Consider the following 26,863-nt stretch of genomic DNA (forward strand, 5'->3'; position numbering starts at 1 on the left):
AGGTCAAAAGTCCAAAACGAATAGTGATAAGCACATTTTATTTTATTATATTTGCTCATACAACAACGTGTGTTCGCGATTAATGCAGTCTGAGACAAAGTACATAAAATCTGGTGAAATGCGACAAAACTTCACTAATGTTGAAGCAATTGGCATAACATAACAGTGTACACTGACAGAAGACGCCGAAGACGCCAAAATCTTGCGGGTCCATTATTGTTGTCATGACAACAGGAAATCCATTTTATCTTTCATCGATCTAAATATACAAAGTGTACACTGACAGAAGACGTTGAAATCTTGCGGGTCCATTATCGTTGTCATGACAACGGGAAATCCATTTCATTCCACTAACAACAGGGAAACTATTACGTTTAGCCTTAATCTTGGGCCAGAGTCTCAAAATGAATCACAATTTAATAGTGTGTATAACATGATTATATATATATTTGGGCATTTGGCAGACGCTCTTATCCAGACAACTTACATTTTTATCTCATTACACATCTGAGCAGTTGAGGGTTAAGGGCCTTGCTCAAGTGCCCAACAGTGGCAACTTGGTGGTTGTGGGGTTTGAACCTGGGATCTTCTGAACCGTAGTCCAATGCCTTAACCACTGAGCTACCCCTGGCCTGGGATAGATAGGACAACATACACTTTATTGGATGAAAAGGTCCGGATTGACTTGTGTAACAGAAGCACATGATGGTTTCCTTGGTAACCTATTGGCGCTGCGTATAGGCAGACTACGTAGCTCTGTTTGTGTCACAAAATTACGAACTCTGAACACTTTAAGGAACCTTAAGCCATGGGCTCAAAGGAGCAGCCCAGGCTAACGGGTTTACTTCTAGGTGTAAGAACAGTGCCTCCCGCACTTGGTGCTGCAGAAATCCAAATTTGTGGGCCCTAAATCCTGCTGTCACAATGTGACTTTGATCAACATCATAGGGTAGGTACTGTACATGCTTTCACAGAATGGAGCAGCTGCTGAAATCTGACAGAAAAGTCACAAAACAGCCCAAAAAAATGTTTGTCAACCTGTTGTATACGTTTAAACTTGGCAAAAGTGCCCTTTTGTGTTGCACTTTATCTGGTAAGAAAGTAGCAGCTATGCAAAATAGGGGCGTGTATCTCAGCCTGTTTCAGGTACATTACTAGTCATAGCACTGGGCCTTGGTATGAGAGGATAATACTATAAACACAATGCCATAAAGTAGCTGCTTTAAGCTACACATTAGCGTTATAGGAATGAAATGAAATAAATATTGTATTCGCATATAGTTTTGTGAAGAGAATGTTTGACTGCATACAATGGTTTGAAGATAAAAAAATAATATATGAGTATTTCAGATTACATTATTATTATTATTATTATTATTATTATGTCATAGCCACTTTAAATCCTATTGTCTTAACTTTCCGCACTTCTTCTTTTTTTTTAGAGAGAGAGAATGGACCATCGTAAGAAGGGGGGATTATGCACACGACAAGCTTTTTGTAAAAATAACTTGCTTTCTTTCTTGTTTATTTTACCATTAAACATTTACTTCAAGTGCATTTTGTGTATATTTGCGATTTTAGATGTGAGACGATGCTCCCACGCGGATTTGTATTACACATTGTAGTTGTTGTTCCCTCATGGGGAAATTGGTCCACAGGTTTCGCTTTGTGTGGGTGCGCGCGCGCGCGCGTGCGTGTGTGAGCGCGAGCGCGGTGCCGTTTCCTGTACAGACTCTTTATCCAGAGACGGAGCATGGCGGCCACTGAGATAGCTCGACAAGCGGTGAGCGAGCTTTTACCTTTTACATGATACTTTGTTTCTAGATGTGTGGCCAAATCATTGCGCCAAAAAATGAACGGTGACGCGAGTGGTTTATTTTGTGATTTAGTTTATTTCAGGGAAACAGTTTGGTGGTTTTACTTACAAATGTAGCAGTGCTGCACAATAAACAGCGCGCAGGTCGTAGCGGAGTGTGTGGAGGAAACGCGCAGGGGATGAACATAGAGCAGAGGCCTGTAACTGTTATATAACTCGACAACTGATTTAGATTTAGATTTATTTTGAATTGAATGTTTAAGTTCGGGTTTCAGGGTCGACTCCGCACTCAACATGTTGATGGGTTTATATGTCGATGTAGCTGCAAACCAGCGAGCAGTAGTGAAATGCAGCATTTGCAGTGACTGGTATGATGGTAAATATCGAGTGGTCTTGTTGTGTAAATTATAGGGATTCTCTCTCTCACACACATACACACACACACACACACGCACAGCGGATCTATCGATGCTTTAATGGCGTCCGCGGCCGCCAACCAACTGTAACGGAAGAACAGCCGGCCATGTCCTGCGCCTCGGTACCGTTAGTTTATTTCCCCCATCCTCATCCTGTCCTGTCGGTTCTGTGGGCGTTGTCTTACTGCTGAGCAGATGATGTGATGAGTGATAAGGAGGAAAAATATTCCATACATGGCATTCGATGAGTTTTCTGTGATCTTACTGATCACAGCTTCGATCTCCGGCAGCAAAACATTATGCACTACTTTTCCCATTTTCTAACGGTATACATTAAATTAACTTAATTCTACACTATCACCAAATTTATAGTTTATTGTAGCCTGCATTAATTTTTAATGCATACTTTACGTTCTATGTACTAATCTAAAACCATATTTAATGAACCATTTAACCTATAACTGCTGTTTTTTTTGTTTGTGATTATATACATTAACTTGATTATATTAAATTGGTTAAATGCTCTGATGATAAGGTTATACCAATTTACTACAAGAACATGTTCTATTCTAACTATTTGACTTGGTTTATACATTGTATTTTACTGATGCATTTAAAATGAATTTGACTTTTTTTAAGCATTCCTTATGTCGAAATGATCTCAGAATCCCTACAGAGTTATACATATTAAATGCGTGTTCATTCTCTGTGCAACAAACAAATTGGAAATGATGTTCCCAGGTTCCTCAGCGACAGCATATAACACATTTATGGTTATTGTGTTGTCAGACCTGATGTCTGTGTGGTGAGCACAAGCACATCATTTCCTGTCAGAGTTTGTGTAGGCCAGGTGCAGACCTGCTGAAATCGTAACAGTGAAAATGCAAAAACAGCCAACTCAAAAACAATAGTGTTGAGCAGATGGATCCATGGACTGGTTCGTTATAGTTGCATATACAGTATATGTGTAATAAGTTTAAGTTAAAAACCTTTGATCAGTATTGCTAGTTTAGTGAATGTATTAACTCTATGCTGTGCGGCAGACTTGGTGATCTTTTAGTTGTGGTTTTAAACCGTTGCTGTTAGACAGGAAGGAGGAAATGAATGGTTCCCTACCTGATTTGTGCTTCCTGTGCATTTTATCAAGAATGAAGTTATAAGAAAAAAAAAGTAGCTAAAGAGATTTTCTATGTACATGCAATTATTTATTCTTTATATTCATTTCATTGCCTATACCATTCTGAGTGAGTGTTGCTGGCAATAGAAAAAAAAAACACATCGAATGTATTGTTCAGTACACATTTATAATGACAATTGGTTTTGTTCCTTCTATAGGGAGAGGGCGCACGTACAGTGCCACTTTCTGGCCATGTTGGCTTTGACAGCATGCCGGACCAGCTGGTCAACAAGTCTGTTAACCATGGCTTCTGCTTCAACATCCTCTGCATTGGTAAGTGTGGCATGGTGCATCCTTGCTCTTGTTAATCTTCAATTATCTTTTTTGATGCGGTTAAATTTGTTGTATTTCCTGCTAGCAGATTTCTATTTCAAAATCTTTTCTAAAACTGCAAAAATGTTCCTCATTTTACTTTGGCTTATGGCAGTCTTGCAGTTTTATGCTGGATACTGATTTCTTCCTGACAGCTGATGATCTTGATGACTTACATTCTATCTATTTAAAAGAGAGCAAAATTGTTACAATATGTGGTCAAAATAATCTATTGAAAGCATATGTGACCCAACTATCAAGTCACATTTTGATTGATTTGAGTTATGCATATTCTTCTGGTGCAATAAGCTCTATTCTGATGGCAAATTCATTAACTTGTCATATCGTTACCAGTGATATGCCAACTGCGAATTTGTTTTCCAAAGGAGGGCCTCTGAAAAAAGTTGAAAGCCTATTTTTTAAATATTTAAATGTGGTTTTATGATGTAATAAGAAACAGGAACTTTCAGCCTCATTTTGACACAATCACCCTGCTACTCCTAAAAATAATTTCCCAAACAGTGCAGTTTTACACACACACACAAAAAAGATTTTCTATCACTACTGGAGTAAGTAGCTTGTATGGTCTGCATTTAATCTCTTTAAAATGGTGTTTAAAATCAAAATTTTCTCAAGTCTTGTGGGTTCAGAAAGATAACGTATTTATCAACCAAATTTTCCTAAAATTTAATGTGTTTCACGTACTGCATACTATTGGCCAAAACTAACCCATGCAATTGACTTGATATGATTGGTCACATTTTGTGCTTTGCAATTTGGGTCACATATTTCACAAATGCACTTTGCAATGCCATTAGAAACACATTGTTGATCTGGACTTATATGGACTGTGGTGTCTCAGTAGTTGGACTGCTAATTGGAGGGTTGAGTTTAAATCCAAGCTCCACTAAGGAGCCACTGTTGTGTCATTTACCAGGTCTGTCTCATTCGTAAGTTGTGTAAATTGTTAGCAAAGTGAGCAAATGTAAGTAAGGGCCATGACTGATCTAAATAAGACACTTCTCTGGGAGGTGTAAGATTGGTCACATTGCTTGTTAGAGGGTTTATTTCACATGATAAATTATTTCGCGAGTTCAGGTTATTGCAGTCCAGGTAACACATGATCTATTTTGTGGCTTGTTTAAGCACCTTGCAATTATATCACAAATATAATATCGCAAATAATATCACAGAGGTTATCCGAGGGTCCTGAGGGTATAGCCTTAAAACTGAAATTCTACACTAAATTATATAATTTAACAGAATAATTACGTCTTCTGTCATAATTTCCTAATTTATTTATGGGAGAATTGTCCACATCCAGCTTAATGCTGGTCTGACTTGGAAACTTCTGTGTTTAATGGTCCTCTGACCAGAGTGTATGAACAGATCAACTATGCAATGGGTAGCTGGGATTTATTTTTAAGATGATTTTTGAAACTGCATAGTATACTTCTTACATGAAAAGTCAGATATAGTATAATAGCATGTTTGAAGTTAAGGTCCTAAAATAGGCATATGCTGGTGTTAAATATTTTAATTTTCATGACTGATGCTCAATCCAACTATAAATTTTATTTTGTTGTCTTTGTACAATTTGTGATTTTATTACTCAGATTTGTTTAGACTAGGCTGAAGCAATAAATCTTATGTTAAATCTTATAAAAAATGTTAGTATTACATTAAATCTTCTTTTTAAGGTAATACTAACTATCATCATAAAGGTAAGGGATACCTCTTTGTGCTTGTGTCGCAGGTGGTGCAAAGGCATCAGAATTACTTGGCTTCACCATGGCATTTGTACTGTAGCTCAGGCTGTTGTAACCTTTACCTTTTCTGTAATTTATTCTGTGGCCTCATGCTGAATGGGTCAAGCCACAAAGTGTGTAATTAGATGTGTGTAATTAGAAGACCTTAATTAAAAAAAATTTCAACTTCTGTAATTGTTCTAACAGAATATTTAATCATAAAATAAATTCCAATTAAGCAATGATCATTAAACTTAATGCGATCTTAATGATCTTGATGTTTAATGCTTTTTAATAAAATAAGGGAACTTGGCTGAGAAAACACATTAATGTCTGGGTCTAAAATAATCAGGTCACCCATGAGAATTTATCCATTACTTGTTTTTTTATTTTATTTTATTTTAGGTTAGCATAAGTAGATGGACAATAAAAGATTTCCTGTTTTTGCTTTTGTACACCACCAGAATGGTTGTAAAATGAGGCAGTCAATGTGTAATTGAAGTGTAGAAGTTAAGCTTTAGTTTGGTGGTGGGTACCTTTATTTTAGGGTTCTAAAAACATGTTGGGGTAAAGATTTTAATAAAGTTTCCCCTTAAAATACCAGTTTTTCCATTTACACATTTTCTCAAAAGTAATTGGACTGTTTCTTTATTTCATAAAATGTTAACGAGCTGAAAGGTTTGGAGGTAATTTTAAGTGTTAATTTTGCATTCAGTAGCGATTCATTATTCTCACTATGCAGTCCAAAAAGGTGGCAATCCAAGCGAAGTAGGCCATCATTAAACAAAAAAACTTTCGGAAAGAAATTTTAAGGGTGGCAATATCAACAATCTAGTAAGTTCATAAACAGGACTGCACTGGCAAGTTCAGCAACAACTAACGCCTTGAAGAACACAGAAGACAATTATAGGGAATGTTTATAGAATTCTTTAATTAATGGAAAGAAAAACCCTTTAACATCAACCCAAGTCAAGAACACTCTGGAGGAGGTATGCATATCATTATCAAAGTCTGCAATCAAGAGACACCTTCGTGAAAACGGAGGCTTTACCTCTGGATGCACACCACTGGTAACACTCAAGAACAGACAAGCCAGATTAGGCTAAAAAATTATGCCCATTTTTGACTCTGTATTAATTTTTGCCAGACTGATTGGAGAAGTAAAGGCACAATGTATACCACATTATCAGGGGTATAGTATGAGCTATGTGTAGCTGCTAATGGAACTAGGTTTCTGGCATTTGTTCATGATATGACTGCTGATAGAAGTGGCAGGATGAATACTAAAGTGCATAAAGCTCTCTGCTCAGATTCAGTCAAATGCTACAATTTACACTTTACAATAAAGATGGAAAATGCCCAAAAACATACTGCAAATGCAACACAAGGCAAACAACTGGAATGTTCTTCAAGTTTCAAGTCAGTAGGGCTGCTCGTAATGGCAAAAATCATGATCACGATTATTTAACATGATGACTCACTGACTTTGGAAACATCATCCATTTATTCAACTTTAAATAAAACAGCTTGGAGTTTTTCAATTGAGTTCAAGTTAATTGTCATTGTTATCAATAACAAAGTATAAATAACAATGAGATATCATTAGAGCATCATTTTCCTGTAATGTAAAAAAGTGCGACCATAGTGCAGCAGTGCAGTAACCATAAAGGCAGAAAGAGGGCACGAAGCTAAAAAAGTGTGTCTATTGTGTGTGCTGGAGCAGTGCAAAGTGATGAACGATATGCAAGAGTAGGTGGGGGCAAGGGCAGAGAGGGAGGTTGCTGCTTGTTCAACAGTCTCACAGCCAGACTGTGGAAAGAGGTGTGTTTGGACTTATACTTTCTGTGTATCCAGATGTCAGCACACTCTCTATAGCACAACGGTAAAAGTTCACCAAAAGCTGCTGAGAAAGGTTGGCCCATCTCAGTTTTCTCAGGTAGAAGATCGCTGCTGGGCCTTTCCTATAGAAGACGTAATATTATTACCCCATGTTAGGCAAAAAAATGTAAAGCTGGTGACCCTCTCTACCGTCCCTTTGTCAATAATAAGTGGTAAGTAAGTGGTTCTTGTGTTCCTAGGAAAATCCACAATACTCCTCCTGGTCTTCTTGACATTTAGGGCCAGGTTGTGGGCATCACACCAAGCTGCCAGATGTTCCACCTCTGGCAAAATGGTATTAAATGCTAAGCTAAAATCGTACCAAGCATACGTTTTTTTTTTTTTTTTTTTTTTTTTTTTATTCCAGATGTTCTAACAAAGAATGGAGCACAATAGCCACTGCATTCTCTGTGCCAACTGGTAATGGTCCAGTGTGGGTGGTATGATATCCCTAATGTGCTTGATCACCAACCTTTCCAAACATTTTGCAGATATAGGTGTAAGTGTAACTAGTCTGTAATCACTTAGACTGGTGATATGGGATTTATTTTTGGGGGGATGGGAACTATTGTGGATTTTTTAAAGTATGCTGGCACCCATGATGTGGACAGTGACCGATTAAAGACGGTAGCAAAGACCTCCACCAGTTCAACTGCACAGTGCTTGAGCACCCGACCAGGCACTCCATCAAGTCCGGCAGCCTTCCTGGGATTAATGTTGCGGAGGCAGTGCCTTATTTCATGGCTGCTCAGGAATGGGGCAGTATCACTAATGGGAGGAGCAGCAGTGGTGGATCTCTGTTGCCCCTATCAAAGCACACATAAAAGTTATTTAGCTCCTCTGCTAAGGTGTTACAACTGTTAAAAGATGAAGGTAGTTCTCTTAGTCTCTTATGACCATGATTCCCTCCCACACCTGCTGGGAGTTGGTGGAGTTGTTTAAAATAGGCCTTAATCTGCCGTTCATGCTTCTTGGCTGATTTCATGCCCCCCCCCCCGAGTGCAGTCCTGGGAGTATTGTATATTTTCCTGGCCCGGATTTAAATGTTATATCCCTGCCTCTAATCAACAGCTGGAACTTGTGTGTCGTCCTACGTTTATTATTTTGACCGTGGAAGTAGAGATAAATACCACAGCCTAGGTGAGGGTGAGTTTAGTGAGAGAAGAAAAAGTGACTGCCAGAAAGTAAACAGGATGCGATGGATTTTAAACACAAAATTAGTATGTCACTGCAACAAAGGATTGCAGCATAATAATAATTGAATCTTAGTTATCTTGTTTATCATTGTTGGAAAACAAAATTGTCATTGAATTTGAAAATTGATTAATTGCACAGCCCTGCAAGTCAGTCAACTGACCTCAACCCAATTGAGCATGCTTATTAATCACTGAAGACAAAACTGAAGGCAGAAAGTGCCACAAACAGCTAGCAAAGGCAGCCTTTTGTAAAAATAACCTTAATATTTATTGTTAGTTTGTCCTGTTACTTTTGAGCCTGTGTAAATGGAGAAATTGCATAAAAACGAGTGTAGTTCCTAAACCCTTAATGCAATCTTTTTTTTCAACCATTGAAATTAAAACTGACGGTCTTTAATCACACTGCCTTATTTCAAAGCCCTTCTGGCGGTGTGCAGGGGCACAAGTATGAAAATTGACACTGTCTAAATACTTATGGACATGACTGTGTATGCCTTTTTGGATTATCCATAACTTTTTAGATAAAAAGTCTGAATTCCACACAGTCATTATGTTTACATTAATAATAATGGTGAAGAAGCTGAACAGCGGATGTTCATTTAGAAAGCAGAGATTATAAAAATGTGCACAGCGCATTCGTCTGCTATTCCTGTGATTAATCATGATGGACGTGGAACCTGTAATTTTTCAGCTTAACATATAATTTCGGATAATGTATAATGGTGGGTTCAATCCTCACTATAACAGTCATGGAATTTTTTTTTTTATTTTTCTTCAAAAATAAGCAAGTCACATCTTCCCCTTTTTCTTATTTTTGGCCTGAATGTTGATGCTTCATACATGCTCTATTCAGTTTGACCAGAAGTACATGTACAGTTTATTACAGAGAGAAGAGGAAATGCCTGTAACTGTCAGATCATCAATAAGTCATGCCTCTGCTGCCATTTTCTAATTGCTCTGTTGGTGATTTAATCTCATCATAGAGTGATTAGGCTGTTGTTTAATCTTTCCTCAGCATCAGTAAGATAATACAGTTTATGGCAGCAAATTTTAGATTCTTATTGTATGTGTAACCCTTCTTTCAGTTGGGCAGCAGGGTGACCCATGGGAAAGTACTCACTCACTCACTTATTGTCTACACTGCTTTATCCTGCATTCAGGATCGTGGGGGGCTTGCAGCCTATCTCAGGAGACTTGGTGCACGAGGCGGGGTACAGACTGGACAGGGTGCCAATCTATCGCAGTGCACACTCTCACACATTCACACACTACAGGCAATTCGGGAACGCCATTAGCCAAATCTGCAAGTCTTTAGACTGTAGGAGAAAACCCACCAAGCACAGAGAGAACATGCAAACTCCATGCTTCTCCACACAGAGATGGGAATCGAACCCGGTCCCTCGAGGTGCAAGAGGACAGTGCTAACCATTATACCACCATGCCTTGGGAAAGTACTTTGCAAGTTAAATATTAAAAGTGGCCAACGTGAGCCATCCATATAATTTACATTCTAGTGGTGTAGGATGATGAGCTCTTTCAGTGCTTTTATAGAGAGCAGGAATCATGGCCATAAGCAGCCAAGATGATGAAAGTGGAAAAAATTTGACTGCATGTATTTGTTCATTTCAAAATATGTGGTGTGCTTCATTAAATCAACCTCTGTTACTCATATTCAAGATCTAAAGTTTCCACTGACCTAATGCAGCTATTTTGTGATTTTTAGGGGAGACAGGTTTGGGAAAGTCCACTCTCATGGACACCCTTTTTAACACCAAGTTTGAGGGTGAGCCAACACAACACAACCAGCCAGGGGTGCAGCTGAAGTCCAACACATATGAGCTGCAGGAAAGCAACGTGCGTCTTAAGCTGACTGTTGTTAACACGGTTGGCTTCGGAGACCAGATCAACAAAGAGGACAGGTGAGAATGGGTTTGGTTCCGTAATGAGAGAACATTTGGGATTGTTTGTTTAAAAATAAAACTATAGGATTCTGCTTACAATGTCTAAAGTATAAATAGGCGTTATGTAACAATTATGACAATTATCATGTTGTATATTATTTCTATCTTAGAGTGAAGTATTTTCCGTTTTACTGTAGGTGGATATACCAACTGTGTGCCTGTTCAGTTCTAACCAAGTTAAAATGTGTTTTACACAGTCTTTCCAGCAAAATGTTGCGATACCTATAGAGCAAGCAGCGATTTGTAGGGTTCAGTGATTCTCAAACATTGCCAGTTATGGCCAGTTCTTGCCGATGTACATTGGACAATAATGAAATCACTCACTCTCACTCATCGTCTATACGGCTTTATCCTGTGTATTCTGGAGCCTATCCCAGGTGACTAAGGGCACGAGGCGGGCTACGGACAGGGTGCCAATCATTGCAGGGCGCACACACACGCACTACAAACAATTTGGGAATGGCAAATAGCCTAATCTGCATGTGTTTGGACTGTGGGAGGAAACTGGAGTACCCGGGGAAAATCCACCAAGCACGGGGATCAAACCCGGACCCTGGAGGAGCAAGTCGACGGTGCTAACCACTACACCATCGTGCCACCTATAATGAAATTATACATGAACATATCTGACAATGCTGTTTATGTAAAATGCTAACTGGCTGATGGGAGACATGCTTTTGAAGTAATTCAGTGATGGTTAAAAGTCCAGCCACTTATCACCATATTAATGTTGCATATCATATTTCAGAACAAACAGATTTCTTTTTCTGAAAAATAAATCTCAACTTAATTTGCCCTTATGCATCAAACATTGCAGAATCCTTCATACATGCATTTCAACTTTGTGTGAAGGAATCTGTGAAATACAGAGTAAATTAGGTTCACTCCCCTTGGATAACGTGGCACATTATTTGGACACCTAATTTTTGACAATCTAGTAAGCAACGTGTAAGATTTATTTGGATTGAACCAAAAATCAGCACTATGACAGTGGTGCCTGTTTTTTGTCAGCAAAAACATGAATAGTGGTCAGTTTGATTGAATCTGGATCAGAGTAGGTCATCATCAAACCTAGTGATGCACCATACCAGCTTTAATTGCATGTACCACACAAGCACACGAGTGCACAAGCATTCATGGGTTACTGCTCCCGAAATAAATTATTTTGACATTTTAAAATTAATTGCCATGAAAACCATATTGCTTACTAACTTCAACATATTTTTAATTATTGTTGAGGCTTACACTCTTCTGAATAGTTTGACACCAGGTTGTAAAGATTGTAAAAAAAGAGGGGAAAAAAAGGTTTTGCATATTATGTAAAAAAAAAAAATTTATTGACATGGTCTAGCTGCATTCAGCAGACGCTGAGGAAAAAGATGATTAATAACTACTGGACTATTTACTGTTTACATGACTCTATGTTTGTTCTCGTTTGTAGCTACAAATCGATTGTGGAGTTCATTGATACTCAGTTTGAGGCTTACCTTCAAGAGGAGCTGAAGATCAAGCGTACACTTCACAATTATCATGACTCGCGCATTCATGCCTGTCTGTATTTCATTGCACCCACTGGACACTCCTTAAAATCTTTGGACCTGGTGACCATGAAGAAGCTGGACAGTAAGGTCAGTGCTGTTTAAAGCTTAGCTAATGGCACTTAATGGTATGAATAATGGTACAGTAAAACCTTGGATTACGAGTAACATGGTTTGCGAGCATTCCGCAAGACGAGCAAAGATTTTTAATTAATTTTTATTTGGAAAATGAACAAGTCTTGGTTTATGGGCACCGAGTATCATGTATCACGCATGCGCTTCTTGTTTTGACGCCGAGCGTCATGTGATCACAACTGAGGGTCTTAGTGCTCGTCTCTTACTGGTATAATCAACATCTGTGAGTACACGTGTGTACAGTATGGGTGGGGGGGAGGTGGGGGTTTGTTTGGTTTACTTTACAGCAGTGATTCCGTACAGTACAGTATGCGCTCACACGAGTGTCATTAGTGGTGTTCCTTGCAAATTTTTTAGACAAAACTCTCTTTTAATGTGTGTTTATGTGAAATTCAAACAAGAAAGGTTTACTGTGTAATAAAGTCTCATTAGAAGGTTAAAAATCCATTTTTCTCCCCCCGCCTCTTAGGTGTGCGCGCATGTAAGTTGACACCGAGCGGGTTCATACACGCTTCTCTCATACACGCTTCTCTCACACGCACAAACACACGCACAAACACACGCACAAACACACACAATTAATTATTTTTATTTATTTACTTTTTGGGGCTGTAAAACGAATTATTTGAGTTTCCATTATTTCTTACAAGAAAATTTAATTTGGTTTATGAGTGTTTTGGAATACGAGCCAGCTTCCGGAACGAATTATGCTCGTAATCCGAGGTTCCACTGTACTTTATTTTATCCATTTGTTTGTTAGTGTGTTTGTGGATATTGTATACTGATAGATGTCAAAGGGGTAAAGAGGGCAGGATATATAGATAACGAATAATAAAACCACAAACACTGCAAGAAAAGCAGAAAATAAAAATTGAACACAAAACATGGCAATAGTTTACAAATATAAACAAATATATTTTTTCCTTTTTATGCTACTAAGCAGGATAGTAACAGTGTCCATCAGACTTATTTAATTGTGTTAACAAAAAAAAATGGTTAAATGCATGTGCACATGCACGCTACGGTGAAAAACATTGGGTATACTACTTCTGTGCATTACAGGCTCACAATAAAAACTTTACTGGCTTGCAGGAAGTACTGCAAGCCAGTAAATGTGGGTTAGTTCTACTGAGCTTTGTAGATTTTTTGCCTTTTCTTTTTATTTGTGAAAGATTGAGCAGGATTAAGTGTTCAGTGCACTTCATTCTTAACCAAAGAAGAATGGAGACTGAATGTTCAGTAAAGCCTTATTTTTTCTGCTGTATATCATTCTAGATATTGTAATCGAAACCTTTCTGCTATGAGTCTCCATTTCACAGTGTATCTGATGTTAATCTCCATTTTGTAGTGAAAGAAAAATCACCAACAAAGCATTATAGGTTTAATATTATATAATATATTGGATTCTAAGATGATCCTGGGACAGTCATAAAATGGTAAATTTGAGATACCCTTTGTTTGGTGCAACCTCGACTGAGGTTGCTTTTTTCCTGAGTGTTTTTTTACCAAATGTTTTCTGTTAGATTTATCCAAAATGTATAGGAATGTCAGGAATTTGTCTGCTTCTGTTAGCCCTGCTTTTTAGTAAAACAAAAAGACTGTTTATCTGCCTTTGATAAGTGTGTATTCTTTATTGACAATAATGCAGGTGAATATCATCCCCATCATTGCCAAGTCAGATGCCATCTCAAAGAGTGAACTGGCCAAGTTCAAAATTAAGATTACCAGTGAGCTCGTCAGCAATGGAGTACAGATTTACCAGTTCCCCACTGATGATGAGACTGTGGCAGAGATCAACTCCACCATGAATGTAAGTCACTTCAGCATGGAGGACGTAGCAATTACACTTGGGAGCAAAACAATGGTCTGAGACCGTCTGAGGAAAGTGATCTTTGTACAGTCCCAGTCAAACTTGTGTGGTGTTATTGGGAGAAAAATTATTTTAAGCCTAAATAGATTAAAACACAGAAGGTAAACCAAATAGTTTTTGTCAGAGGGAATTTTTTTTCTAAAGATGTAAGCTGCTAAACTAAACAACAAGAGCCAAAGGACAGATGAGTGCTGAAGAATTGTGATGCGATTACACTGACAAACAAAAAGTCAAAATAATTGATTGATGCTTTACACAAAATGTAGTCATTTCTATGATTAACTTTCTAGCACAAGTATGTAGACATGTGTGTCTTCTTCAAACTGTTGCCACAAAGTCAGAAGCATCCTTCAATAGAATGAAAAGCCCAGACCCGTTTCATCATGACAATAACCCCATGTACAAAGAGCGATTCCTAAAAAACTTTTTTTTTTCTTCAAGATTTGTATGCACGAAGTCCTGTACTTAACCCCACTGAATACCATTGGGATGAACTGGAACATGGACTGTGCACCAGACCTCTTCATCTCACATTAGTAGCTGGCTTCATTAATGCTTTTGTGGCTGAATGAGCACAAATCCCCACAGCCATGCTCTAAAATCTAATGCAAAGGCTTCCCAGAAGATAAGGGGTATTTATTACTGGAAAATGAGGGATCTAAGGCTGTATTAATGTCCAGGGTTTTGAAGTGGACACATATGGGTGTGATGGCCAGGTGTCACTAGCTTAATCAAGATATTTGTTTATACTTCAAATGTTTCTCTTTTTATGAGTTACTGACACATGTTTTCAGCCCTAAAGCTGACGTGTTTGGGCTTTGCTTGGTTTAATTACATGCAAACCAAACCAAATAGCAAACTAACCAAAAGTATTAACTTTCACCCTGATTCTGAATAATGAGTAACTGACTTTTGAAATGTGAAAACACACACAGATGCCATGTGATCCAGGTCATAAAACGTACTACCTGTTATTGGATTTTTATGAAGACAATACAATTATAAACTGTTAAGTTATAGGCAAGCTTGAAGACCAAAGTGATGTTTTCAGTGAAGTTTGTTTTATCATGTCAAAGTCCTTACCAAGTACTAATGCAAAAATGAACATACTTTTCAGAAGTTTCTGCGATTATTAAAAAAAAAAAAAATCCCCTGATTGATCTTATGAAATATGCTTGAAAAAGGCCTGAAATATTTCATTTTAGGTGTAATTAATCTAGAACATAGTTCCACTGCATAGTTTATTTTTATAAAAATACAGGAAAACTACAACATTATTATTTTTAGATGTATTGTGTTAAATATGTTTAAGTTATGTTGAATTTATAATGAATGAAAAGTCGCCCCCCCCCATTTCATTGTTAATCAAAATCACTGTACAACCAGTTTATCATTGCATCCCTTTAGTGTGACTTATATTAACAAGAACGTGTCATTATATTTGTTTAACGAGTAAAGTTACACTCCTGTAAATTACACTCCTGTTTGATAATCCTGTGCAGATTATTTTTACTGTTATACGACAGGCGAAACAGCCCTTCTAGTGTTGAGCTGAGACATCCTTGTCTTTCTATCAGGAAATGGCAGAGAAGGACAGGAATGTAAAATCAGTGTGTTGTCACTACAGGAAGTGTGTGAAAGATACACACACCCACTAACAGGACAAAGAAGTCTGTGTGAGACAGTAAATAAATGCAGTTCCTGAGTGAGCAGGATGGGAAGTGAATACTTTGTAGCGAAATGTAGCTTATTTACAAAACATCCTCTAAATGACTAGAATTTTTTTGTAACTACATGGAGTTGTCGGCACCACTTTTTTGAAATAATTGTAGTTCGAATGTGTTCGGGATGTGACAGCTTCCCGATCTGGCCATGAGGATTTCAATACTTTCTTCTTTTGTCGAAGATGTTCAAAGATATCTGGAAAAACAAACTATGTCTTCCATATTAATTAAATATGCAATTTTTGGAAAACATTTATAGTGAATAGTGATACTTTCCTGTATGTATGAAAAAAAAATATGGGCTCACACAGAGAATGCTTTCTCTCACACATAGAATGCATGTTCGATGCTATCTCTTCTTGTACAGAATCTGATGTAGATGGCTTTCCTGAAAGTAAATATTGCCATAATGAGGTAGTGGTAGTTTGCTTTATCAACTGCTGCTGATTAACAGCATTTACTCTAGAATGTTTCACTTCAGTAAAAGAGAGGGCGCAGTGGCCTTTGCTTCTACCCCAGATGGTTTGCTTCGGTCAAAACTCATGGTTTTGGTCATTGTTTGCTTTGATTTTTCTTTTTTTGTCTTTTACTACTTTTTTTGTCTTTTACTACTAGCTTGTAAATGTCAGTCATTGCTCCTTTCATTGCTCCTTCCTTTGTGTTCAGTGGTACACTTTTCTATAAATAATGCTTTATGAATAAGAAAAATGTATGTAAAACATTATGGTTGCAATAACAACACTAATTTCTGATTTGCATGTCTTTTTTTTTTCGGGACTCTGTAGGGCCATTTGCCGTTTGCTGTAGTGGGAAGTACTGAGGAAGTAAAGATCGGGAACAAGATGGTGAAGGCTCGGCAGTACCCATGGGGAACTGTTCAGGGTAAGCTCTGGCCAAGTCTGACAGAATCAGGGCTGTTAGTGCAGGCTCTCACTCACATAATGTAGCTGCACCACTTTAACCACTATTTTATTGTTTTATATATTTTTTTTTTGTCTGCTTTCTGTATGAGGAGGCAGAGAAGAATCACAGTAGCACTTTATTTGATTATTTAGTTAGAAACTGATTCTCAGCATGGCACAATAAACCACAAGCCAGCCTGCTGTTCTTGGCAGTGTTGCTTTTTCTTCTTCTTCTTCTTCTTCTTTTTTCTCCTTATTTCCCCTCTCATTCTCACTCTCTTTTCATACAAATCATACATTTCGTGTAAGTGGGCTAGTGCTTAATTTAGCTTGACCTAGCAAGTGTATGGTTATTCTTGGTTGTGTTTCTCACTAACGTTGGATGTATGACAGTGCAGTGGAATCTGGGTCTTTTTAAAGTCCTGTGTATATATTTGTATCTAAAAGCTTATTTTGTATGACCATCTGCCTCCTTGTATACTGAGGAAAACTAACGTAATACAATAATACTTTTCATGTAACAATATCTAAGAATGGAATATGATCACTCTGTATTGTTCTTGTGTGTGTCATTGAGTGACTCATACAGTAAGCATTGTGTAAATGTGAATAAAGGTTTTCGGCCTCAGGTGATCCAACATTTGTAAGAGGGGGAAAAAACTGAAAGGAAGTGCACAGCTATATTGCGATTGAAAATGGCTGGTGTTTTGAAGCTGTTGAGCGGTCACAGGAGGATATCTTTAACAGATTTTTATTTTTTTGTAGTAAAAGATGTATTTCTGAAAATTGTGTGTGTTATGTCATTTAAATTTAAAATTTTGTGTATGCGAGTATAAAAGAAAGTATACAGGATGGTTTAAAAAAAATCTGGATCCGTAGGCAAACAAGCAAATCTTGTGACAGAAAAGTATCAAATGTTGTGAAGAAAAAAAAAATGGCTAAGGAGCCAGACTGGATATACTGTATTAACTTACCACTTACCATTTCTTCAATGGCTTTTGGAGCACCATCTGCTGGATGTGATGTATTCGGGCCCTTTAAGATTTAAATTTTTTAAAAATAGATATCACCAATTTTGTGAGCTTTTAATTGGCCATAAATTAAGGCTATTAATATTTGGTGCAATATTATTCATTTTTAGCATTTGAAATAAATGACAAGATTTTGTTTTTATATTATAAGATGTCAGCTGTTGACAAACTGTTCTTAGATATTTTCCCCAGGCTTTGATTAGTGCATTAAATAAAATTCGGTGAATGAAATAGGTTTTGTACGAATATCAGTTGAAATAATCATTTTCCTGCTGTTGTTAAAGAATTCATCATATTTCTTTTTAGTGGAAAATGAGAACCACTGTGACTTTGTGAAGCTGAGAGAGATGCTGATCCGAGTCAACATGGAGGATTTGAGGGAGCAGACCCACACGCGCCACTATGAGCTCTATCGCCGCTGCAAGCTGGAGGAGATGGGCTTTAAAGACACTGATCCTGACAGCAAACCTTTCAGGTGAGGACAGAAAAAGTAAAATAAATAAAAGGAATTTGAGAACAAAAAAGAATAATTACAGTATGAATTGTTTTGTAAATCATGACTACTTTCACTGTCTTACAGCCTGCAGGAGACTTATGAGGCCAAGAGGAATGAGTTCATGGGTGAGCTGCAGAAGAAGGAAGAAGAGATGAGGCAGATGTTTGTTCAGAGAGTGAAAGAGAAAGAAGCTGAGCTGAAGGAGGCAGAAAAGGAGGTTCAAATCCTTTTAAATCACTTCTACATATTATACCTAGAGCATGAAACTGATTTCAAACTGGAAAGAAATTTTTCCTTTGCATATGTTGAATATATCTGCTTTGGAGTGTTTTGTGTCTACTACCCTCATACAAAGGACCAGAAATGTCTTTATTCTAAATGAAATTGAGTCATTGAAATAAAATACAAGCTACTTAAATGGTGCTATGCTTTTCTTTAACCTCACTAAGGAAGCCTTTTGAGCACTGACCATGTGTTCCTCATATTTAGCTGCATGAGAAGTTTGACCGTCTGAAGAAGCTGCACCAAGATGAGAAGAAGAAGCTAGAAGATAAAAAGAAGGCTCTTGATGACGAGCTGAACATCTTCAAGCAGAAGAAAACGGCAGCTGAACTTCTGCAGTCCCAGGCCCAGCAAGCAGGCAGCTCCACCACACTCAAGAGGGACAAAGAGAGGAAAAAGTAAGTATCGAACTCTGTTTATCTTTAAACCTATCATTTTATTACTCAAAACATTTAGAACACTTACTCTTAGAGTGCAGTGATGCTCATGCCGTAATGCTCTTTAAGGCTACATTCACATTAGCAACCTGAAGTGACTCAAATCAAATTTTTCAGATCAGAATGGTCCTTAGTCTTGAATTGAGACTTTTATTCTCAGCGCTTGGATAGGGGCAGTGTGAGGATTTCAGTTCAACAGGTTTGCTGTAGGACAGTGGGAGAAGGTAGTGAAGGGAAAGTGAAATTGTGATTTTGTAGATATTTGGGGCAATTTGTCAAAGCAAAGCCTAGAGGTAACCTACAGAAATTGAGAGAATGTACACAGGATGGTTAAAAAAAGAATTTAGTAAATTCATATTAAAGATACGTTAGTGTGTACGTATGTGGAGTTTTAGGGGACAGACACGTCCACATTAGTCAGAGGAAAATCACTTGCAATTATGAATGTGAACTTTTATGACATGCAAATTCGTGCAGGTTTTTGCAGCTATGCTATTTCTTTTTCATTTGGCAAAATATTGCAAATGGAAATTCTTGTTTTTAACACCTATCCAGGATGCTGACCATTTGGGACATATCGAAATAACCATTTTTTGCCAAATGATTGCCATTGTAATTGCACTAGTAGTGCCCCCCACGCCCACCCCCCAATGATGACGAAGCATCACACAACTGCTGAAGTCTCACAGGAATATTGAAGTTGTAACATTAACTGACTTATTTTCACCAAAACCATTAAGCATGTTGAAAATATTTCAGTACAAACATGATGTCTTTCAGGGTGTAATTTTTCATTTAAATCACAGCATTATAGTGTACACACAACATCCAGTATTTTGGATGTATTGCAATGACGCTGAATGGAGACATTTAAACCATTCCTCCTTCAAGATGATAAAAACGTAAACTGCAGTCAAAGTGACCACTGCTTCTCTAACATGTTGGTAATCACTCATGGTTGTGTATTCAAGCTGATTTGGCCATCTCAACAGACCGATATGAAGGAGGAAGACAATTACACTGAGAAGGTTTACATTTTTTTTCTTTCATTTTTCTCTCATGGCTTTTTTTAGCTACTTGAGCAAATTCCCACAGGTTTCCTTAAAGGCTGCCCACTTTCTTTATACATTTAAGTTCATATTTATTTCCTAGGTTACTGAGGAACCACTGTTTATTTGTCAGAATGTGTGTTTGTCAGTTTACGAAATATACAGTTCTCCTCAGTAACCAAGCAGGGCATGGCATGTATGATGGAATATTCTTAATCTCTTCATCTTGTGTAGTGAAGTTTCTGCATGTTAAATCCATGCTTTTTTCCAGTTAATTCCTCATCTGCTTGCTGCATGCTGCATGAGACACCTTAAGCTGGTAAGGCTTTTAAACATTGAGGCACAGCTTAGTCCATAGCTTTAAAAAATCCATTGTGGCAAAGTCTTTATGGTTAGTAAAAGTAATTTAAAGGTGCAAAATACATTATTTAGTGACATGTTGTCACAGATGCATTAAACAAGTCTAACTGTGGGAAGGCAAGTGCAGCCTTGTGGAGTTCCTTTTTAGCCAGCATTCATGCTAGCCAGTACCCCAGCCACTGGATGCAGTGCTGGTCCCAAGTCTGGATAAAATGGAAGGGTTGCATCCAGAAGGGCATTTCGGCGTAAAACCCGTGCCAAGTTGTTGTGTCGAACAACAATCCATGCTAGCCAGTGAGGCTATATTACCAAGCAAGAGACGGAAAGCATGTATGCAAATGAACACAGGTGCACCCTGCCTGATTAACATATGGCTTGTGCAACAAAAACCCTGTTTTGCATATGTCTCCCGTCATCAAAAAGACAAACCACAGACGTTGGTTAGTCTACTTTAATATTTGATTTTAAAATCTGGCACACAATGAATATTTATGGGAAGTGCTTTCTGTTTTGTTTGTGATGGTGTCACTATTTTAGAAATCGTTTTTTTTAATTATTTCCTCTAATTAGTTTTAAAATGATTTGGCTGGTAAAAATGGGTCAACAGAAGTCAATTAATGTGTAAATTCATGTGGCCATTGATCTCTTCTCTGAGCCATAACTACCGTAGATATGTTGTGTGCAGTCAGTAATCTCAGTCAGTCCTAGGTGCTGCATTAGAGTAATTGCTGAGTAATGTGTACATTGATGAACAATCTCCTTTAATGCAGCAATCTTATTATAGGCTCAAAAGGAGTCTGAAGTATGTTGTGAAAGTGAACAAAGGTATACAAAGACATTTAATATCCACCTTTAATGATATATAATTATCTTAAATCTAAACTCTGGCAAAGCTGTGCGAATTAGTAGTTCACTTGTCACTATTTCTAGGCTCTTAGTGTATTGCTGACCTTATTTGATGTGCTGTCTCATGACTTCACACAAGCTGCTGTAAAGCAGCTGGATGTCACTGGTGCATCTCTTGACCCTAAAATAACCCTGTCCTTGGGCAAACTGTAAATGTAAGTTTTCTCTGCCATCCACCCATTTTGGAATAATGAATAACTGGGAGAGTGTGTTTGAAGAATAGTAGACATTGTGGTTTACATTATTCTGTATGAGGCAGCACTACTTTGGGGTCAGAAAGGGAATCTTACTCAATCAGACTTTGAACTACTGGACCTGTTGTACAGAGGTTCAAATTTGCACAATTTGAATACCCCTTTACTTGTTTAAGAAAACATAAACTAGCAAAAATTAGGATTCATTTTCAAAAAATGTTCCACTTTGCACTTTTCCCATAACCCCTTTTCAAAAGCTCTAACGCATTGCATAAAGCTTTTAAGATTTGTGTATAAGTAAACATAGTATGAATGTAACCCATAGAGAAAATAATCCTCGTTCTCTCTCATTTTCAGTTCAGGGTTCCTGTAGAAAGTGCTCTCCCAGCCAGCTGTGAATGAATTCCTCCCCTCAGTGCTACTGAGCCATGCTGCTCCATTCCCCCTTCCCTCTTTTCCCCACTCCCAAGCCACATACATAACCACGCTGAAGAGGGATCATAAATGTGAATGGAATTGTTGACTTAAATGCATTCTGTTTCCTTATTTTCATTTTTCATTGCATTTTAAGAGCCAGTGTTTCTCTTCTTTATAATGACTTGTTTTGATTGACCTGTAACGCATGACCAGGTTTGCTATTAACGTTAATGAGTATGACTACTGTAGTGTTAATAGCAGGCTAAAATGAGACTGACATCTTCTGAGCATGGTTATAATTGTACTGGCTTTGTTGGTTGGGCTCCAGAGCTTTAACCATGACAAGCCTCTGTATACTACTTGTACTAAAGGTGTGCATCACTTGATTTAAAAGCTTGAAATGGTTAAAAATAACTAACTTATTTCGATAGATCATTGCAGTAATGTACACCTTTAGGATCTCTGTAGTACTGACTTTGGCATGTGGTGTTTGTTTCATTTTATCCTGATGCATGTTATCAAAATGTTTTTTGGTCATCTTTTGTACCTCAGTTTTTTTTTTTATACACATGTCATGAGCACACTTGTAGGGTGTTCATTAAGGCAAGCTTTTGCTGTGGAACAGTTTAAGTACCTGCTTATACCTGCTTCTTGAACTATTTTGTGACGTTATTACAAAAAGTACGTTTTGTATTCAGATATTTTTAACAAGTATTGCTAAGGGATCAATATTGCACTTGTCAGTGTACAAAATAGTCTTCTAAAACGAATAAAGGGCCGCTTTGACCAAACTTTGAATCTGTGGGCAAACTCCTTGTGTTTGAGTATTATGACAGAAATTCTCTATTAAACATATTTAAAAGACATAATATATTGCATATGAATATTTATCTTGATTATAGCAAAATTTATAATTAGATTTTTTATATGAATAAGTTATGCTTTAAAAAAAATAGATTACTTTTTGGTTTTTGGCATCATACTTTGCTTCATTCTATTATGTTTAAAAAAAAAAAAATCACACATTTACCATCTAGGTTACTTTGTATGTGGTTACTGCAGCGGTATACGGTTAGTTAGTCCTCAATGCCATCGTTCAGTGGCAAGGGACCACTCTTGGTTACGAAGTGTTGGGGGATGGTTAACAAACTGTGGATCAGAGACCACCTGTAGTCTGTAACTGTAAATTTAAACAAGGTAGGTGTCTAATACTGTAATCAGAAACGATATACAGCAACACTTCTCTGTCTGATTCATGTTCTAGAAAACCACCACTGGTATCAGTGCTGTGGGAATGAAACACCTATATAATGTCTTTCCACAGCTGTTGGAGGTTGGTGAGGCCGTAAAAAGGAGCGTATGGCCACAGTCAGTAATTATATATGTTAAATGTGCTCATAAAAATGTTGCATGTATACAAAAGAAAACAGGAAATAAGTTTATGCATGCAATATTTTCAGATGCAACAAGTCACATTTCTTTATACTACTTACTGTTTTATCACAAATATACTAAATACACTTCCCATCCACTGAAATAGTAAAAGATAATAATTCAATCATGTGGAAGCAGTCCAGTGCATAAAATATTGCAGATATAGGCTACGGATTTCAGTGAATGCTCAAGTCAAAGTGTGATCTCAGTGATTTTAACTGTGGCATGGCTGATGGTGCCTGTTTGGCTGGCCTGAATATTTCAGAAACCTTTGATCTGCTGGGATTTTCACACAACAGTCTCTTAAAAAATGAACCAGAACAAAATAAAATCCTGTATGCAGTAAAACTGCAGTCTGGAACACCTTGATGGGAGATCAGAGAAGTAAGTCTATAATAACTTAAAGAAGCACTCTTTAAAACTGTGGATAGCGGAAAAGCTCTTCAGCACATGCATTAAACCTTGATGCAGACAGGCTACAACAGCAGATCAAATTAGGTTCCATTCTGTACTTCCAAATCATGGTCGACATCTTTTTTTTTTTCTTCTTATCCTTAGCTGTCTAATTTGTCCATGATGGGATCAGATTCCTCTTCTTGTCTGACAGAAGGTGAAACTTCCGCTGTTGTAGCCTCCCCCCCCTTGATGTTTGAGGTTTTGTGTGTGATGCAATGCTTTCCTGTTCACCATGTTTGTGTGATTGTATGGATTACTATATCCTTCCTGACAGCTTACAAAAATCAGTATGGTTTCCACCCACAGAATGGTCACTCACTAAATTTTTGGTTTGGTTGGTTTGGTGCACCATTTTGTGTAAGAAAAAAGCAGGAAATGAGCAGTTTCTGAAATACTACCAACCCACCTTGTACCAACATGCATATCATGGTTAAGGTCACTGTGATCACACATTCTGATGTTTGATGTGAACATTCACTGGAGCTGTTGATCTGTATAAGCATGGTTTCCTGCATTGTGCTAATTGGTTGAATGCCTGAGTAAATGATCAGTGTTCAGGTGTCCCTATTAAAGTGAACAGTGCATATTCATAAACAATATTTTTAATCTATTAAATCGTTTTTAAATGAAGATCGTTACCAGGGATGAATCTGTTAACTAGTGATTCGAGGAAACAAGATGCTCTGATGTATTTTGATGAAAAGCACTTAGTAGCTGTGTCCTTTTAAATCCTAGGTGGGATGGGTGTGAGCAGACTTGAAGTTATTCTTTAATTTGAAGCATCGTGTGTTCTCTGGTGGGTTACTTGTTGAAACTGACAACACTTTTCCTGCTCACTGCTTTGTGTGTATTTAATTTCCTTTGCAGTAATCCCTGGCTCTGCACTGAGTAATACCTTCGCACCCGCACCACTTTGCTAATGGAGCTGACCATGGGTTTTTGGTTATTTGCTACACTAAGGCCATAGGAAGACATTGTGGATGCCAACTCTTGGAGTTTTTTCATATAACGCTTCCTTGTGTATAAAAGGCCTCTTCTTTTGTTACTGCAGCAGTTGCAAAGAATACTTTGTATGCTACTAATCTAATCACTTGCTTAAGGCTGTGCTTACTTCACTTGGAGTGTAATATATGCAGCGCTGTGTGACTAGTATGACTAACCCTGTTCAACCTCTTCAGGATCCCCAAAATGCACTAAGAATATCTCTTAGGCCAATATATACATGTATAATTATACATGTATATACATTATGTATCAGTTCTTTCAGTTGTTCTTTTAATGTTTATAAATATAAACAGTATATGAACTTTTACTGGATTTTAATAAATTATTTTTTATATATACAGCCCACACATCCATGAGGATTATTCTGATTTTAAATGTTATTCCACAGATGAAGGTGTTAACAAGTGGGACTACACTTAATTCATTCTTAATTTTGCAAATGCAGTAGTGAATATTGCATACGTGCACATAAACTTAAAATCTTTAGCGCTTTTGGCTGGCAAGAATTGTGAAATAATTTCTGATGAATTTTTGTCTGCTCATGGTTAGTTATTTCTCTTTCCGGCTGCTTGACTCTCTCTAATCTGCATTTCTGTCCCTTTCTTCTAGCTTCTTTTAAACCTCTCGTGGCCGCCTGTCAAAAGAGGGAATTGCAGCTTCCTCAAGAACTAAGCACCTCTTTCCTCTTCCCACCTTTCACTCTGTCAGCTGTTTTTTTTTTTTTTGTTTTGTTTCATATATATTATTCTTTTTTGGAAACTTTGTTGTCTGTTCAGTTGAACATGGTCATATGTGGGCTTTACATGGTATTTTCTGCAAGAAGTATCCACTCTTTTCTATTTAGTCACAGCTAACAGTCCCACACTAATATTTTTTATAACTTTGTGATGATACTGGAACCATAGTTCTGGTAGTAAAATAAAGCATGGGGGGGGGGGGGGGTAATTTGTCAAAACATAAGTTTTTATAAATTATAAAAGATATATCACTTTGCATACATAGCTTTCATTTATGCCCCAATCTTTTGCATTTACAAATCTAATTTTCTCTTTTGAGGATGTGTTTTGTGCTGACTCTGACTGTGAGATAGAAAGACCCAAAGAAGAACTGCATGTTACCTGTTTAATTTATTAGACTCTTAATAATTAAACAATAAAATAAATCTATAAATTGCTTGCAGTGCACAGGTATTTAACAGGCTGATTTTAAGTTCCAACAATGATGATTTGATTTTTTATTAATAATCCATCCCCTATTTTGTTGAATTTTAACGGCTGTGGTTTTAAAAAAGCCCCTCTGAATACCATGTAGGTCACATTCAGAGTCCCTTTTTTCCACTTCATGCTTTGCCTTATCCAATCAGCCTTTGCATGTTTTATATGCTTCAATGTAAAAGCTTTCTCTGTTGGCCCCTGGGCCACATGGGGGGGTAGGTAGTATCACAGGTCTATGGGCACTAATACATTTCTGCAGATTTCACTTGAAAACCATGTCCTGGAAATAGTACACTTTTAGATATGTTATTTTGGCAGTTAAATTGCGATGGCAGGCATAGTGCATATTTATGTATAATTTATAAGGATATATTTTGTGTATTGAGGTAGAAATGTGTTGATGATCAATCACACAGTTGGTAGGTGGTCATTCTGGTTGTCAGGCTGCATTGTTATCCTAGCATCTTTCATCGGTTAACCTCTGCGTCTGTACGAACAAAATTGTGAAATATTTAATTGTGGTAAGATTTCATCTGTGTACATTTTGAATAAAAAAAGAATCTGTCAGAAACTGTTGTTTAGTAATTCATTATATATCCTCAGGAGCCTACTGTTTGTGACAAGAGAAAAAACTTGATGACAAACAAGGTGGCATGATATACTGTATATAATATTTGCATTATATTATGACACTTTTTTTTTTTTTTAAGAGTATAGCTAGTTATAAAATGTATATTTTGTTAGTTATTAAAATCAGTTAGGTAGTCTAATGTTAAGTCTAATGTTTTTTAGGGCCAGTTGCTACAAACGCCTTCATACTACTGCCACATTACATGAGATGATTTGATATGTATTTGCTAAAGTGGATAAGCTGGTGTCTTTAGACTCCTTCCTGGCATGCTAAATAAA

General features: G+C 37.3%; 1 protein-coding gene across 6 annotated transcripts; it reads left to right on the plus strand.

Annotated features, from left to right (window-relative positions):
• Positions 1 to 1,670: 1,670 nt before the first annotated feature.
• Positions 1,671 to 26,525, plus strand: septin6 (septin 6). 6 transcript variants are annotated; one of them, XR_008361206.1, is made up of 12 exons: positions 1,672 to 1,783; positions 3,568 to 3,682; positions 10,267 to 10,462; positions 11,946 to 12,132; positions 13,826 to 13,987; positions 16,557 to 16,653; positions 18,011 to 18,179; positions 18,285 to 18,417; positions 18,690 to 18,880; positions 19,891 to 19,947; positions 20,240 to 20,287; positions 21,786 to 22,636. XR_008361206.1 is itself a non-coding variant. In XM_053505427.1 (11 exons), the coding sequence occupies exons 1-10, from the start codon at positions 1,754 to 1,756 to the stop codon at positions 20,241 to 20,243; spliced, it is 1,284 nt and encodes a 427-aa protein (XP_053361402.1). In that variant the 5' UTR covers positions 1,672 to 1,753; the 3' UTR covers positions 20,244 to 20,287; positions 21,786 to 22,636. The 6 variants fall into 6 exon arrangements, 4 of the variants coding, with proteins under 4 accessions (XP_053361401.1, XP_053361399.1, XP_053361402.1 ...); XR_008361205.1 differs by lacking the exon at positions 20,240 to 20,287; XM_053505427.1 differs by lacking the exon at positions 19,891 to 19,947.
• The last annotated feature ends 338 nt before the right edge of the window (positions 26,526 to 26,863 follow it).

Source organism: Clarias gariepinus, chromosome 10 (assembly GCF_024256425.1).
Source record: "Clarias gariepinus isolate MV-2021 ecotype Netherlands chromosome 10, CGAR_prim_01v2, whole genome shotgun sequence".
Classification (NCBI taxonomy): Eukaryota; Metazoa; Chordata; class Actinopteri; order Siluriformes; family Clariidae; genus Clarias; species Clarias gariepinus.